The 15,091-nt window shown below is 33.3% G+C and overlaps 1 protein-coding gene and 2 pseudogenes across 2 annotated transcripts; all 3 read left to right on the plus strand.

Annotated features, from left to right (window-relative positions):
* Positions 1-513: 513 nt before the first annotated feature.
* On the plus strand, positions 514-2,005 carry LOC146914377 (uncharacterized). The gene is made up of 3 exons (XM_085721055.1): positions 514-527; positions 820-1,033; positions 1,634-2,005. Exons 1-3 carry the CDS (start codon positions 514-516, stop codon positions 2,003-2,005), a joined length of 600 nt encoding a protein of 199 aa, XP_085577181.1.
* Positions 2,006-2,447: 442 nt separating this feature from the next.
* On the plus strand, positions 2,448-7,589 carry LOC146914378 (steroid 5-alpha-reductase DET2-like; annotated as a pseudogene). Its single transcript, XR_015014156.1, has 2 exons — positions 2,448-2,865; positions 6,937-7,589. The product of XR_015014156.1 is annotated as a steroid 5-alpha-reductase DET2-like (transcript).
* Positions 7,590-11,502: 3,913 nt separating this feature from the next.
* Positions 11,503-12,184, plus strand: LOC146914379 (putative serine/threonine-protein kinase PBL5 pseudogene; annotated as a pseudogene).
* The last annotated feature ends 2,907 nt before the right edge of the window (positions 12,185-15,091 follow it).

A 15,091-nucleotide genomic window follows, 5' to 3' on the forward strand; every position in this document is an offset into this window, starting at 1 on the left:
AAAAAATATTGAATACTTAAAAAGAGTAGTGGGGTAATTTCCCCCAATCTACTTTATGTAAAAAGTAGTGATGATTAAGTTTGTCTTGCAGGCAATCCCTACGTATGTTATCAGCTTATTTCAACTCCCTTCGTCACTAATTACAACAATCTAAAGGATGATGAATTCATTCTGGTGAGGACATGACGGTTCCAATAACCGTGGTATTCATTGGTTGTTGTGGGAGAAATTATCCATGCACAAAATTCACAGGGGCATGGGATTTAAGGACTTGACGGCTTTTAATCTCGCTATGTTGGGTAAACAAGGATGGAAGCTACAAACTAAACCGAACTCTCTTGTTGCTTGATTATTTAAAGCGAGGTATTTCCCCTCGAGTAATTATCTTTATGCGATACTGGGTCATAATCCGAGTTACGTGTGGCGCATTATTCTTCGAGCATGTTTCCTTGTTCAAGGTGGTGCACGGGAGTGCGTAGGCACATGTTACTCTATTCCACACCTTCAGGTACCATGGCTCCGAAATGGTAAATGTATTGATAGTAACGCTTCTATCCATCCTATAGTGCAAGGTTTCACAGTTAATAATATTATTGATGCAACACAGAAACGTTGGAATATGGAGTTAATTTTTCAGCTTTTTCCGGAGGATGTGGCAACCGATATTATAACCACACTGCTGGTCCCTCAAGTTTCAGAGGATCTTTTAGTCTGGAAAGCTTAAAAGAATGATTTTTACTCGGTGAAAAGTGCATACAGGCTTTGTCTGGAAGAACTAGTTGACACTTCACATTTGCGATTTCTTGGTTATTGGTCCAGTTTATGGAAGCTGAAGGTACCACCAAAAGTCAAGAATTTCGTATGGCGTCTTTGTCGTGGGTGCCTACCAACTAGAGTACGGCTACATGATAAAGGTGTGCAACGTCCTAAAGGTTGTGTCAGTTGTAACGATGAAGACGATGATGGTGCACATGTTTTCTTTCACTGTCATTTTGTTGTTCAGATATGGCAGATAGCTGGTTTAGGTGATGACGTACGTGTCGCAATTCACAATAACATTACAATGGAAGATGTTGTTTTTGCATTGTTTTATAAGCTCACAGACGACCTTAAACAACGCATGGTTGTGGTGTTATGGAGCCTTTGGAAGCACCGTAATCTCAAATTGTGGCAAAATGAACAAGAGCTTTTGTGTTCATGTTGTTGATCGGGCTCGACACCTTATGCATGAGTGGCTGTCAGCGCATTCTCATTCTCAATCCTTATCTATGCAGAACGGATCAGAACATGACAGAGTCACCTCTCAACAACTCCTACAACCGCAGTCTCGGCATGTGCTTCCTAATAAGAAACTCAAAGAGAGTAAAACTGAATGAAAAGAGAGAAAATTATCATTGAATGAATGAATGAATTTACAATGTGCTAGCATCTATTTATAAGCCAAAGAGAGACTATAACATCTATCATGTACTAGCTACATACTAACACTACTCCTCTAACTGTCTCAACAGAAGCTACAGCTGGCAGTTAGGGTTTATTCAAGCTTTGTTCAGTTTACTTGCATCACAAGTAACTTCTTCTTCCTCTTTATATTCTGACACTTCCACCGCCAATAGGTCCTTCTTTGTGGTAGAAGCCGCAACCAGACAGGGTAAAGTGTAGCATTGATGCTTCGTTCTCCTCCTCTTGGAACCGTACTGGCATTGGGGTCTGTTTACGCGACGAAGATCGCTCTTTTATCCTTGCTCAAACTATGAGTTTTCCTACAAAGTACTCTGTTGATGTTGGGGAAACTCTTGGTTTGTTTCATGCATTGCAATGGTTAGCAGATATGCCGATCGATAGTGTGGATTTTATGGTTGAGTCCAAGGTAACCGCTAATGCTTTTAATTCTCATCGCCATGATGCAACAGAGTTTGGCCAAGTTATTATAGCATGTCAGAATATTTTCTCTTCCTCTTTTGCAAACTATGGGGTGAGTTTAGTCGGAGACAAACAAATGTGACTACCCATGTTCTTACCGGTGAAGCCACTTTAATAGCTAGTCCCACAATTTATTATAAAATACCCGATTGTATTGAATCTATTATCATTAATGAAATGTTATAAGAATCTTTTCTTTAAAAAAAAATATTGTTAAAGTAGGCTGGATATTTGGGGTGGAGGGTGAGTTATGTCATCAGCATATATGGGTAGCACTTTTGGCTATGTTCCATCAGTCTTTACTATTTTAAAATCATAATATAGGAAATAATCAGAAGTGTCCAGAATCCACCGCATTATAATGATTATGTGTGTCATTGCCCAACATATATTTTTTAGAATTATAGTAGTATCATCTTCTAGATCTTGTCCCCAATATATATTTTTTAGAATTATCCTGAACAGTGAAGAACACCACGTTTCTATTATTATATTACTATTCGATTATTATATTATTATGGCTAATCATTTATCAATTGCTACAACATTTCATTAAGATCTGAACATACCAAATAGGGAAAGTAGCTAAGAAAATAGCAAAAGAAACTATGGCCTCTTTGTTTTTTAACTTCATGTTCCCACCACCATCTTCTATATTTGTCACAGCCATGTCAATTATAAGTTTTGTTGCACTTGCAAATTATGGTATTTCTGAAATCAGAGGAAAGCATTTGAATTATTCAAAATTCTGGAATGCAAATAATAACAAAACCAATAGTGGAAAGCAAATTAAGTTGTCAAGTAAGGTTGGTATGTTGTTGCTCTATACTCCTGCTTTTCTAGCTGGTGCAGTGTCGTTTTGGATCTTTCCTAATGAAGGTTTAAGATCTACAATCCTTCCAAGGTGCTTTGACCCTTCACTACTTCAAGAGGGTCTTTGAGGTAATACTTAATACTTTATGGTCTCACACCACCATCAAGATTTTCTTTTCTATAAATATTTTAATTATTTCTTCCAATTTAAGACTTACATATAGTTTTTGTTATCAATTTTGATCTTTGTTTTTGATAATGTTTGACACTTATTTAATGGAAATAAAAGTGTCTAGTCTACGCGAGTTTTGTTTTAGGGTTAATAGTGTTTTACCCTCCTATAATATTGGTCATTTCGGTTTTCCTTTGTAAAAATTTTGTTTGAATTCCGTCCTTGTAAAATAAAGATTTTCCAAAGGTGCAAAACTGATGATGTGACTGTATAATTAATTTTTTTCTGATTGTTACAATTTTTGGAAAAAAATCTGAATATTTTTCTGATCTTTTGGACTTTCTAAATTATTGAAAATTAATTTTCAGATATTTTAAATTCTTTTTTATTTTGTTTAAATTAAATATGTTGTGATAAGTTAATTTCATGTGTGGCCAACAAAAAAATGAAAAATAAAAAAATTTATGTCAGCGTCACGTAAGACAATCTTGTGAGTCAGATGGCGGGCGATGCTAAATGGTACGACAGAAGCTCACACACGAAAGTGCACGACAAGTTAATCTGCACATGATTTTCTATGTAAATGGATGCTAGTATATGGTGTAGTTTTTAAAATAAATGATGGACCAAGATAAATAAAACATCTAGATAAGCGGTGCTTCGATTGTAACATCTTGGGTTTCGAGAGTACTACAAAATGATTTTCACCTTTTGACAAACAAGCAAGATTGAGTTGGAAAAACACCACCAAAAATGAAATATGTTAGTCCTTTCTCATTAACAAGCACACGTGAAACTAAACTGGTCATTTGGAGCAAATCAAATTTAGAAGAAAAATTAAATGCAAGCTTATAACTCTTTCGTGTGCTTTGTACGAATATTGTTCTCGTGCATTTAAGCATTTTCCAATGAAGAATATACCTAAATGAATAGTTGAAGTCACACTTTTTTTTTTTTTTACCTTAATAGTTGAAGTCACACTTAAAAGAACATATAGTGAGATGATTTGATCAATGGCTTAAATGCACTTTTGGCCCCCTATGTTTGCCGTCGTAGCAATTTTGGCCCCTTAACAAAAAAAAATGCAATTTTCACCCCATAATTTTTCCAACCATGCTGAGTACGTAGCCGCCACGTCCCAAAAAGGGGGTCATAATCGCAACGTTTTTGTAAAGATAAGGGGCCCAAAAAGCATATTTACCTAAACATAGCAAAATTAGGGGGTCAAAATTGCATTTTTTTTTCCTCAAAAAAAATTGCATTTTTTTGTTAAGGGGCCAAAATTGCTACGACGGCAAACATAGGGGGCCAAAAGTGCATTTAAGCCTTGATCAATATATATATAATACCTTACGGTTTTGCATAAAATTGGGTGTCCATCTCACTTGAATAATTTTTTTTAGTCAATATATTGATTCTTCGAGTTTTTTTCATGACCCGACGATTATCAAGTAAATGATATTTTAATATATATCCGCTATTCCACATCATCAAAAATTCTTAGTCACTTCTATTTCAATTAGACTCGTCATCAAACCTTACATGATCACAATTTTTTTTTTTTTGCACAAGCTAAAATGAGATATATTAAAATTGCGGATGAAACACCCTGCACAAGATGTGCAAAAAGCGAGTCAACCGCTAAGTATTTACAGACAACCTGGTGCCCTAAAAAGAATGCACCCTCAAAAAATAAACAAAATGAATTACTGGTGCACTCCCATACAAAGGAGCGGACGAGTCCACCAGTCATAATAACTGTAGTTAAAATAAATGAACTTTGCTTTCATCCACAAAAAAGAATTGCGTTTGATTTTCTCCAAAAGATTGACAGCATGTGATGCCTCGTTTTGGAAAATACGTTTGTTTCTGTCTTTCCATATCACCCAAACACAAGCATACCAAATAGCTGTAAATCCGAGGGAAACCCGCCATAGAGCAAAACTGAATGTAGTGCCGACGTAAATCATTAGAATAAGCCAACGACAAGCCTAACCAAGCTGCTACCAAGGACCATAAAGTAAAGGAGTTATCGCACCATAAAAATAAATGACTTGCTGTTTCAGTAACATCACAACCGATCGCGCACATAGAATTATTTGCGTGAAGTATATTTCTTCTCAACAAGTTGCCTCAAGTTGGAAGTCGATTGCGGAGAAGGCGCCATATAAACAGAGACACCTTTGTTGGTATGTACCTGTGCCAAACCTTGTCAACAAGACTCCTATCCAAATGATCACCCTGACTAGTAATGAAGCGGTATGCCACCCGCACCGAGTAACCATGTACAGTGTCAAGAGTCCATCTCCATTTATCAGTAGCATTAACCTGTAAAACAAAGTTATGTAATAATAGTGAACACTCCCTCACACTCTCCTCCTCTCAGGCTAACAAACGCCTACGCCACCCCCACGCCCCTCCTCCGTCTTCCCAACCCTCTCTCTCCATATCGGCCACCGTACAATCCTTATTAACGGCCAAATCAAATAGTCGAGGATATTTGTGTCGCAAAGGCGACTCCCCGACCCAATGATCATGCCAAAATAATGTGCCTATGCCGTTTCCCACCACTCTTCGTATGTTCCCGTCAAACCAATTATCCCCCCCCCCCCCCCCCCCCACACACGAACATTACATAACATCCTCCACCACACCGAGCTATGTCTGCCCCCTTCCAACAATCAACCACCCTCCTCACCGTAACATGCTTTTAAAACACGGTACCACAACCCCCCTTTGTCCACCAACATCCGCCAACACTATTTTCCCAACAAAGATAAATTAAACACTCTCAACCTCCTAACCCCCAACCCTCCATCCTCCTTTAGAAAAAGGTGAAAAAATAAAAGAATTAAACAATATTTTTTTTGAAAGATAAATAATATATATTTTAAATATAAGTAAATGATACTCAAGATACATTAATTATTACATTAAATAGTTTTTTATTTATTTATAATATATATTATAAATCAGATACATCAATTATACAAAGAATTTGAAAAACAAATATTTGCTTACACAAATAAATTGAACATCGTTAAAAATGTAAAAAGATAATATACGTATAAACACATTACATCTGAGTTGTTAGCATAAAACAAAAAAATGTCTACCGATAATGTTGTGAAATCAAAATGATCAGAATACAAATATCTTCGAATATGCAACGTTGACGACATAATCATTGGTTGAATCAATATTTGATTGAAATTCTATCAATCTAAATTATCAAACAAACAATGCAAAAAGAAAACAAATCGAACAACAACCACACCAAGACAAGAAATCAGATAAAACTTTGCTCTGAGATGACAAAATCACAAACATCAAAATACGAAAGAAAAATATAATATTTATGAAAACTACTTATTTAGATTAAAATAGCGGCATAAAAATATGCCCAAAGGTGATATCAGGTCTAAATATGGTCCAAAACCACCTCTTTTGGATGAAAGGAGAAGAGAAAACTTAAAGATACTATAGAGTTTATCACTCTTAAAAAAATTAGAGCCGGTTAGTTTTCTAAATTTCAAAGATTTTTTTTTTATCCCTATAAATATTCAGAATTTTGTTTTTAGTCCTTACAAAATAAAATCACACTTTTTTAGTCTATGTGACAATTTCATTTAGAATTTCTAAGGACCAAAAATGTTTATGAATATTTTAAAAGGATTAAAACCGTTTTGACGGAAAATTTACATGAACTAAAATGTGATTTGATTTTATAGGAACTAAAAATTAGGTTTTGAATATTTATAGGGATCAAAAACATATTCTAACACTAAATTTTATAATACTTCAATAACACTAAATTCCATTTAAATAATGTTTTATAGAGCACTGACTCAAAAAAGATAATCAAGTCTTCTACTCCACCCGCAAAACCTTTTATTTAAACATATTTAACCCTAAACCTTTTTTTTTTTTTTTGTATATAAAAAGTTTTAGTTTACAGTAGTTAAAATACTGATTTTAGTTTTGTTGTGCATGGTATTTCATAATGTTGTTTTTACTCTATTCTGCAGTCTCTGTTTGTTCACAAATTTAGTGGTTCTATGATTCTTGATTCTGCAAATTCCAATCACTCTGAGTTACTTTATGTCAACCGTAACTATGATCTATGGCCAACACCTCACAAAGGACCTTCCAGAACCAAAAATTAATTTGATGTATCCAGGAATTGTGTTGTTCCTAGTTGGTATCATTGGCAATTTCTACCATCATTTTCTTCTATCAAAATTGAGAGGAAAAGGTGAAAAAGAATACAAGATTCCTAAAGGTGGCTTGTTTGGGATTGTGATATGTCCTCATTATATGTTTGAGATAATTGATTTTTATGGGGTATTTTTCATTTCTCAAATATTGTATTCATTGATTTTTGCTATAGGCACCACTTTCTACTTGTTAGGTAGGAGTCATGCAACTAGGAATTGGTATCTTTCTAAGTTTGAAGATTTCCCAAAAAATGTTAAGGCTGTTATCCCATTTGTGTTTTAAATTGTTGTAACATTAATCCCTGATGTGGACGAGGCATTTGGTTGTAACATTTATAATATGTTGTATTGTTGTGCATGTATGTTGGAATAAAATATATTTTTTAGTTAAATAGTCTAGTAATTAGAGGGAATCCAGGGTTGGAATCTCTATCTCTATATATATTATTCTACATCTTTGTTAACTGAGATGAACTCACGAAAACTAAATATGTTTATTTAATCATGTGAAATAAGAAAATTCTTTGTTCGACATGAAATTAAATTTAATAAATGAATGACTATTATTATTTTAATTTATAAACTATCATTCTCTCACAAATTTGGTCCCTAAATTATTAAAATTAACCAAAAGATCTATAAATTATATTATCATCTAACAATTTGCAGGCCATCATCAATTATTGGTTTAGAGACCAAATTGATCGATGAATGCATGATAATGTAGAGATTGATAGAATGTGAGCTAGAGAGAGAGGCGATGGCCCTTGGCGCCACCGAGGGTCTTCGCACCGGTAGTCCTTTTCTCCGAAGGTGAGGTCTAACAAGGGGGAAGGGTTCCAAGCAGGGTGCCACAAACAGGGAGAGATGGGGATGATTGGCATTATGTGAGACCACAACGTGGGAAAGCGTTGCGATAGGAGGATCGAGGTCAGGACAGGCAGTTGGAGAGCAAGCGGCAAGGAGGTTCTACAAATTGGCTTATGTGAGAAACAATGCAACAAGACACAGTGTGTAGGATCTGTTCATGATTGCTAAGATGTTTGACTCTGAAAAGTGAGTACCTCATCTTCATCATCGCTAAGGTACATGTTTTCAAACCATGATTAGAGATTTAGAACCGCATGTTATAGTTTTGATTTTAAATATATTTTTGTAGTGTAATATGTTTTTGTTAGAAATTTTTTAATAATTTTTTTTTAGGAAAACATTAAATGAAAAATTTGTTTGAATGGCTTATCTTAAAATGTCATTCTAAATATTTCATTATTTTGTCATAATTTTTTTAGATACTAAAATTTCGGAAAACAAATCTTTAAAAAAGTGCTATTTCAAATAGCTTTTCATAAAAATCAGATGTCATTTTGAAAAAGTATATGATATTTACAACGTAAAATCTCGAACAATGAATATTTAAGTTAGTGAATGTCGAAATCTATTTTTTAAATTATATCAAATGAGTTTGAAATAGCTTCTATTTTTAAGGAAATTTCCAAATAATCCATTTTTAGAAATACAAAAAAAAAATCAATTTTTTAAAAATCTATAACAAACATGCCTTAGCTTATCGTTAACACCTATGAAGCTCTGATACCTGATACGATAGAGATACGATATGGAATCAATATGGAAAAATTTTAAAATTAATGATACTATATGGCCAGGATACTTTAATAAAAAAATTAAATTGAAAATTGTGATTTGGTGGTTTGTCCCTTTGATATCGTAAGCATCAATGGTGGTGAAAGTGTATTTGATGAAATAAATTAAGCACCATACGGTGTTGTCCAAAATGTTATGCCTTGTGTTCAAGATAAACATGAGGGCAAAAGGGTAATTATACACAATATCGTTATCACGAAAAGATTTAGTCATATCACATGACATTCCTGTCTCTTGTGTAGCAGTGATGTATTGATATATTCTTCTTTGTTGATAATATTAAATATAATATTTAATATTATTTCCAACACGACAAGAACCAACAGGGTCACCAACAAAATAGAAAGTTAAGTGAGAGATATAAGTGAGGTGCAATTAGTATATGGAGCTAATCAGTTGGTAAAGCCAAAAAAATGGGTTATTAGGCTTACATAAGCCTAGTAATGATTGTTTAACTTGCAAAGAACACAAGTAGTTCTATAAATAGAACCTTTGATCTGAAGCAATATCATATTTTTATCCTAATTCCCCCTTTTCTCTAACCCTTCATTCGAAAGCAGTTAGCAATTTGATTGAAAAAATTTGTTTGTGTGGACTAAGTAGAGGTGTTGTTATTGAGCAGTACATGTGATCTCTCACATCGTAAGTTCGACTTTTAAGGTTAACAATGTTTTGATTTGTGATTAATAATTTAATCAAGATCCATTCATCGGGAAAAACCCAACACTCACTCCAGAGTTTTTCCCATTCATGTTATCCCTTGTGATTTGTGATTGTTATTTTTATTTTTGTATAGTTTGTTCTTTTGTTGGAATAAAAAAGAAAGGGTGACCATTTTCCCAGAAACTGCGCCATTGATCTTACATGATAAGAAGAAAAGTGGTGGGGGTGTACCTGCAGACAATGCGACACTTAAGTCAGTGTTTTGAGCAAGAAAAAAGGGTTACAAATAAAGTAATCCATACCTTTAGGGATCATTTAAAGTTCCCTAATATAGAGAGGGAAGGTACAAGTGTCGTTGTTAATGCCGGAAGATAGTTGTTCAGTAGTTATGGTTGCGCAAACAGTAACTGTCAAACTTTACTATTTGGCAGTTATGGGGGCCGTTATGATTCTGTGTTTGGATCAGCGTCCAATATTTCTACAAATTCCACCCCTTAAGGGGAAGGGGTGTGAAGCAAGTAATTATCCTAATGTTGAATTGGGCTCGTTTGTTATTGGATTGGACTCGAATGGGCTTACTCATTTGGGCATTCCATAATAAAAACCTAACTTAACCCTAACTAATCATCTAGTAATCACTATATAAATGTATGATTTTTCTTTGGTGGATAATACAAGAAATGGTCGGCTTCGCTTCGCCGAAACTTGATTCCTGTCATTCTCTTTGGCTCGCTGAAACCTCTCTACCTTGTGTTTGCAAAGAATAATAAAGGTAGCCTTCCACTATCTCTCTATCATTCATTGACGAAGAGAATATGTTCGCATATATGAATTGATTATAATGATTATGGTAGGGTGGGATACAAATCTCAAATCATTGATATTTTTTTTCTTATCAATTGCATATATTTTTTTGTTGATCATTTTCAATTTTTAATCTTATCTTGTTTTGTCTTCACCAGATCCACGAACATGGCAACAAAACTCACTTCAGAGATTATCATTTTAGATCTCATCAAATGGTTATTATCAAGATTTTATATATTTCGAGGCATTGTTATTGTTTACCCTATTGTTTGCTTTGGTAATGTCCAAGATAAAGCTTGTTCGAGTGTGATTTCTTTGATTAAACTTGGAATAAAGAAGACAAAATGTTGTCTTTTTGGAGAAGGTATACCTAGTATTCATTATAGCTTCTTTTTTTCATAATTAATTTCTTTTTATTTTTTGGATTGATATCAAAAGAATTATTATTTATTTTAACTTAATATTTTATTTACTCTCAAATGAGTATCATAAGAAATAAATAAATATTTTTTAAAAGTACTCCCTCCGGTCACATATATAAGCAAAAAACAACTTTTTAGGTACATTGAATAACTAATGTATTTGACCTATAATTATGACCGAATACATTAGTTATTCAATGAACCTAAAAAGTTGTTTTTTGCTTATAAATGTGACCGGAGGGAGTACTAATTTTTGTTTTTGAAGGATAAAAGTACTAATTATAATTTGAGTTAATGTTGATTTTGATGTTTTCATGCATGTATAAAATCGACCTTTGTTATGAATTTTGAACTAGATCCATTAGGAAATTGAACACGACCTCTTTTAAAAAATAAAAAAAACCAGATGGATGTATAAATGAAAACAATATTAAGTATCTACTTTTGAAATCAATAGAAGTGTCTCCCTGTTTTAAATCTAAATCCCTTTTATCAATCACCAAATGAATGTAAAAGAAAACAATATCGTGTATCTACTTTTGAAATCATTGTACCCAGATTGGCGTACCCAAATGAACTAAACAACAATCACCAAAAGTTTCTCGCTGTTTTAAATCTAAATTACTTTTTGTCAATCGTTGTACTAATTTTGCATGTTTATAAATTCAATTCTTCCATAGCTAAATAAAAAATTGATAATGTTTTTAACAAATGTAAATATTATTAATCGTATCCTGACTAAAATGAAATTCTTGATGTGCATGTGTCATATATCGATCAAAGATGATGAAAGTGAAGATGATTCTAAACATGATCAACTTTTCATGGCGTTAAGAAGACCGAAAATAAGGTTAAAGTTGATTTGAATTTGAATGTGAGTGAGAAAAGAGAAGATGGTTCTGAACACTATCAATATTCCTTAGGCGTGAAGAATTTGAATTTAATAGATCGGGTTTCCACGGATGTAAAAGTTGCAAAGACATTTACTTTTGATGAGCTTGCAGCCGCAACAGAGAATTTTAAGGCAGATTGCTTTGTTGGTGAAGGAAGGTTTGGCAAGGTTTATAAGGCTAACATCGAGAAAATTAAGCAGGTTGTTGCGATAAAGCAACTTGACCCTGATGGACTTCAAGGAACCAAAGAATTTGTTGTTGAAGTGTTAACACTTGGTTTGGCAGAACGCCCAAATCTTGTCAATTTATTAGGATTTTGTGCTGAGGGAGAGCAGAGACATTTGGATTATGAGTACATGCCTTTGGGATCTTTGGCGAATCATTTGCATGATCTTTCTCCTGGGGAAAAACCACTAGATTGGAATACGAGAATGAGAATAGTTGATGGTGCAGCTAAAGGTTTGGAGTATTTGCATGATAAAATGAAGCCTCTTGTCATATACCGTGACCTCAAGTAGAAAAACTTTACTTAGAATGTTAACCTTTAGAGGAAGGCTATAAACGTTATTTAATCTCTTAAGAGTAATTAAAAATATATTCCCATGAACTTATTCATTCATAGGCAAAGATCATAGGCATAGTAGAAATTCTTAAATTATCATATAAAGGAACGACTTTTATTTAGGAATCTTAGAACTTCACCACTTACCCTTATTGGTCCACAGTAGATTAAATAGATATGTCCAACCCTATCTTACTAAGGGAGAAAGAATAAAATTTCTATGCATCATTCAGAAAGTAGCCCATAATAACTTATGTAGGTTATTCTTACAAGACCTCTGCCCGTGCGATGCATGAATAATTTTTGTAGAGTTATTCTTAAGTGATGTACTTGAAATGTTGAGTTTTTAATATATTGGTGAGAGTGTATTTGAAATTGGTTGTGATATCAATTTTGACAAAGTGTGTGATGAACATATATGATTTTTTTTGCATAATTTTTTTTTGTTGTTATAATTTTTGAGAGAATTGTTGGTTGTAATCTAATTATTATTTTGAATATAATGATAATTTGTAACATTATGTGACCACCAGAACAAAAAAAATTGCACCCTTAAACAACACTAAAATATGTCGCATGATATTTGATAAGTGAAGACACATATCAATTGGAATTTTTTTTTTTTATAAAGCTAGAAAAATGCAATAAAAGAGTAATGGGAAAAGTACAATATTGGGGGACTAAGCCAAAATCCAATTAGACAATAAGGACAGTAAAGCAAAGTCACTTCCTAAGTAGCCAATAACCACTTCTAAGGAGTGACAAACATGAAAATCACACCCTGCTACTAAGTACAGTAACAGGTTACATATCAATTGGAATTTGTTGTGCATTAAATAAAAGTAAAAGATTAGTGATTTAAATAAAAATGATAATTGATTTTAGGGTTAAATATGTTTATGGTCTCTTTAAAATTGGGACATTTTAAGTTTAGTCCTTACTTAATTTTAATAGTTCTTGTAGTTCCTAAAAAAAATTTCTGCACTCAATATTAGTCCCTCCTCAATTCAAATTTGTTTATTTATGCTTTTGAACAATTTTTTCCAGACGTGTTAAGAACATTACTAAAAGTTCCTCTGCAAAAAATTGTCGCAAAATTTGATTTCTACGTCCAGATTTTGTTAATTTTATCTTTAGTTTTTGTTGTTTTAAAAAATTCATATTTAATTCGTTTCATGTTAAAAAATTTAGATTGTCGCAAAATTTGATTTCTACGTCCAGATTTTGTTAATTTTATCTTTAGTTTTTGTTGTTTTAAAAAATTCATATTTAATTCGTTTCATGTTAAAAAATTCTAAATTTTAGTTAATTAACCTTTCATAGTATTCTAAACTTGTCTCAAAAAAATCGTACAAAAATGTAAGAGTATAAGGATAATTAAACAAACTTTGTTGCAACAGGGACTAAAATTAGAAGTAATTTTTTTTTGTGGGGACTAAAAAACCTATTAAAATTAAGTAAAGACTAAACTTAGAAGTTTCCAGTTTTACAGGGACCAAAAACATATTTAACCCTTGATTTGATATCTTTTCATCTCGTAATATCATCTTCTAATTGTCTGCTTCGAATGAATTATTGAATTCGGGGCGAGTCCACAAAGAGATTCCACGAATCTTCAAGTTCCACTTGATCTTTTCATCCTGGATGTTATTGATGAAGGTAATAACTTTGTTATCAGTGCAATTGAGAGGTTGTGTGTTTTTTCCTTCTGAAATGAGTTTGGCGATATTTAGGTAATGGATCCACGATATTTAGGTAATGGTTTAAAGAAAAAACATTACGATATTTGTTCGCCCCATTCAACCCCAATTTAAAGAAAAAACACTAATAGAAATGATTGATGACTAAATTTTTCAAATGCACCAATTTGTATGCAAGTAATAAATTAGTAAGTAAATCGTTTTCATAGGGATTTTCGTTTAGACTATGCAACTAGTTAAACTTATTAAAACAATAAATAAAAAACAAACATAATGGGGGGAGTTTCTCCTCAATCACCCTAAAGGTCATACATGTTATACGGGGTATATGTTCGTCAATCCTATAAGGATACATATGCAGCCAGATAGCTATTAAGTCAGGGACTTACTCTCTTAAAGGTAATTTAAACATACGCATAGTAGAAACTCCTAAATTATCATCTAAAGGAAGCACTTTTATTTAGGTATCTTAGAACGTCACCACATACCCTTACTAGAGATTAAATAGATATGCCTAACTGTATATTACTTTAAGGAGAAACAATAATCACTACTAGAAAACTCGGATTTAGCGACGGCAGTTTTCCGTCGCAAAATGGGCAAAAATCCGTAGCAAACGATTTTCTGACGGATTTTGCGACGCAGAAGAAATCCGTCGTAATAATGAGGGTCGGAAACCATTAGCGAGGGTAAATCAATTCCGTCACTAATTGATGCGGATGACAACCGGTCGCAAACACCAAAAATCCGTCGCAAAACCTCTCATAATATAGATGCGTGTCACCCAGTTTTCCGTTACAAAATACCGACGTTTTAGTTATCCGTCACAGGAATACCGACGTTACAAAATACCGACGTCACAGGAATACCGACGTTTTAGTTTTCCGTTACAAAATACCGACGTTTTAGTTTTCCGTTACAAAACCTCTCACTTGCATTTATACGTTAAATGCAAGTGATTTCGACAAGAATAAATGGAAAAGGATTCATCAAGTCTTTGAGTTCGACTAAGAGGAATTTAAGTCCTCTTTGAAAAGGCAAGATCAAAGGACCAAAACACATGGAAACAGAAGCCAAGTCTGTCAAACAGAAGCCAAGTTTGAAATTTTAATCGTCCATTGGCTGTTCTAATAAATTATTTCTTAAATTGGTTAATGAAATTCAAGTTTGAAACCTAACCATTACTACTCTCTTCTTTGGACAACACCGTACGTAACCTAGGTTAGTCCGACATATAGTTGTTGTGAGAAGCTTTGT

Source organism: Medicago sativa, chromosome 6, assembly GCF_051527215.1.
Source record: "Medicago sativa cultivar Bolivia chromosome 6, Bolivia_mono, whole genome shotgun sequence".
Classification (NCBI taxonomy): Eukaryota; Viridiplantae; Streptophyta; class Magnoliopsida; order Fabales; family Fabaceae; genus Medicago; species Medicago sativa.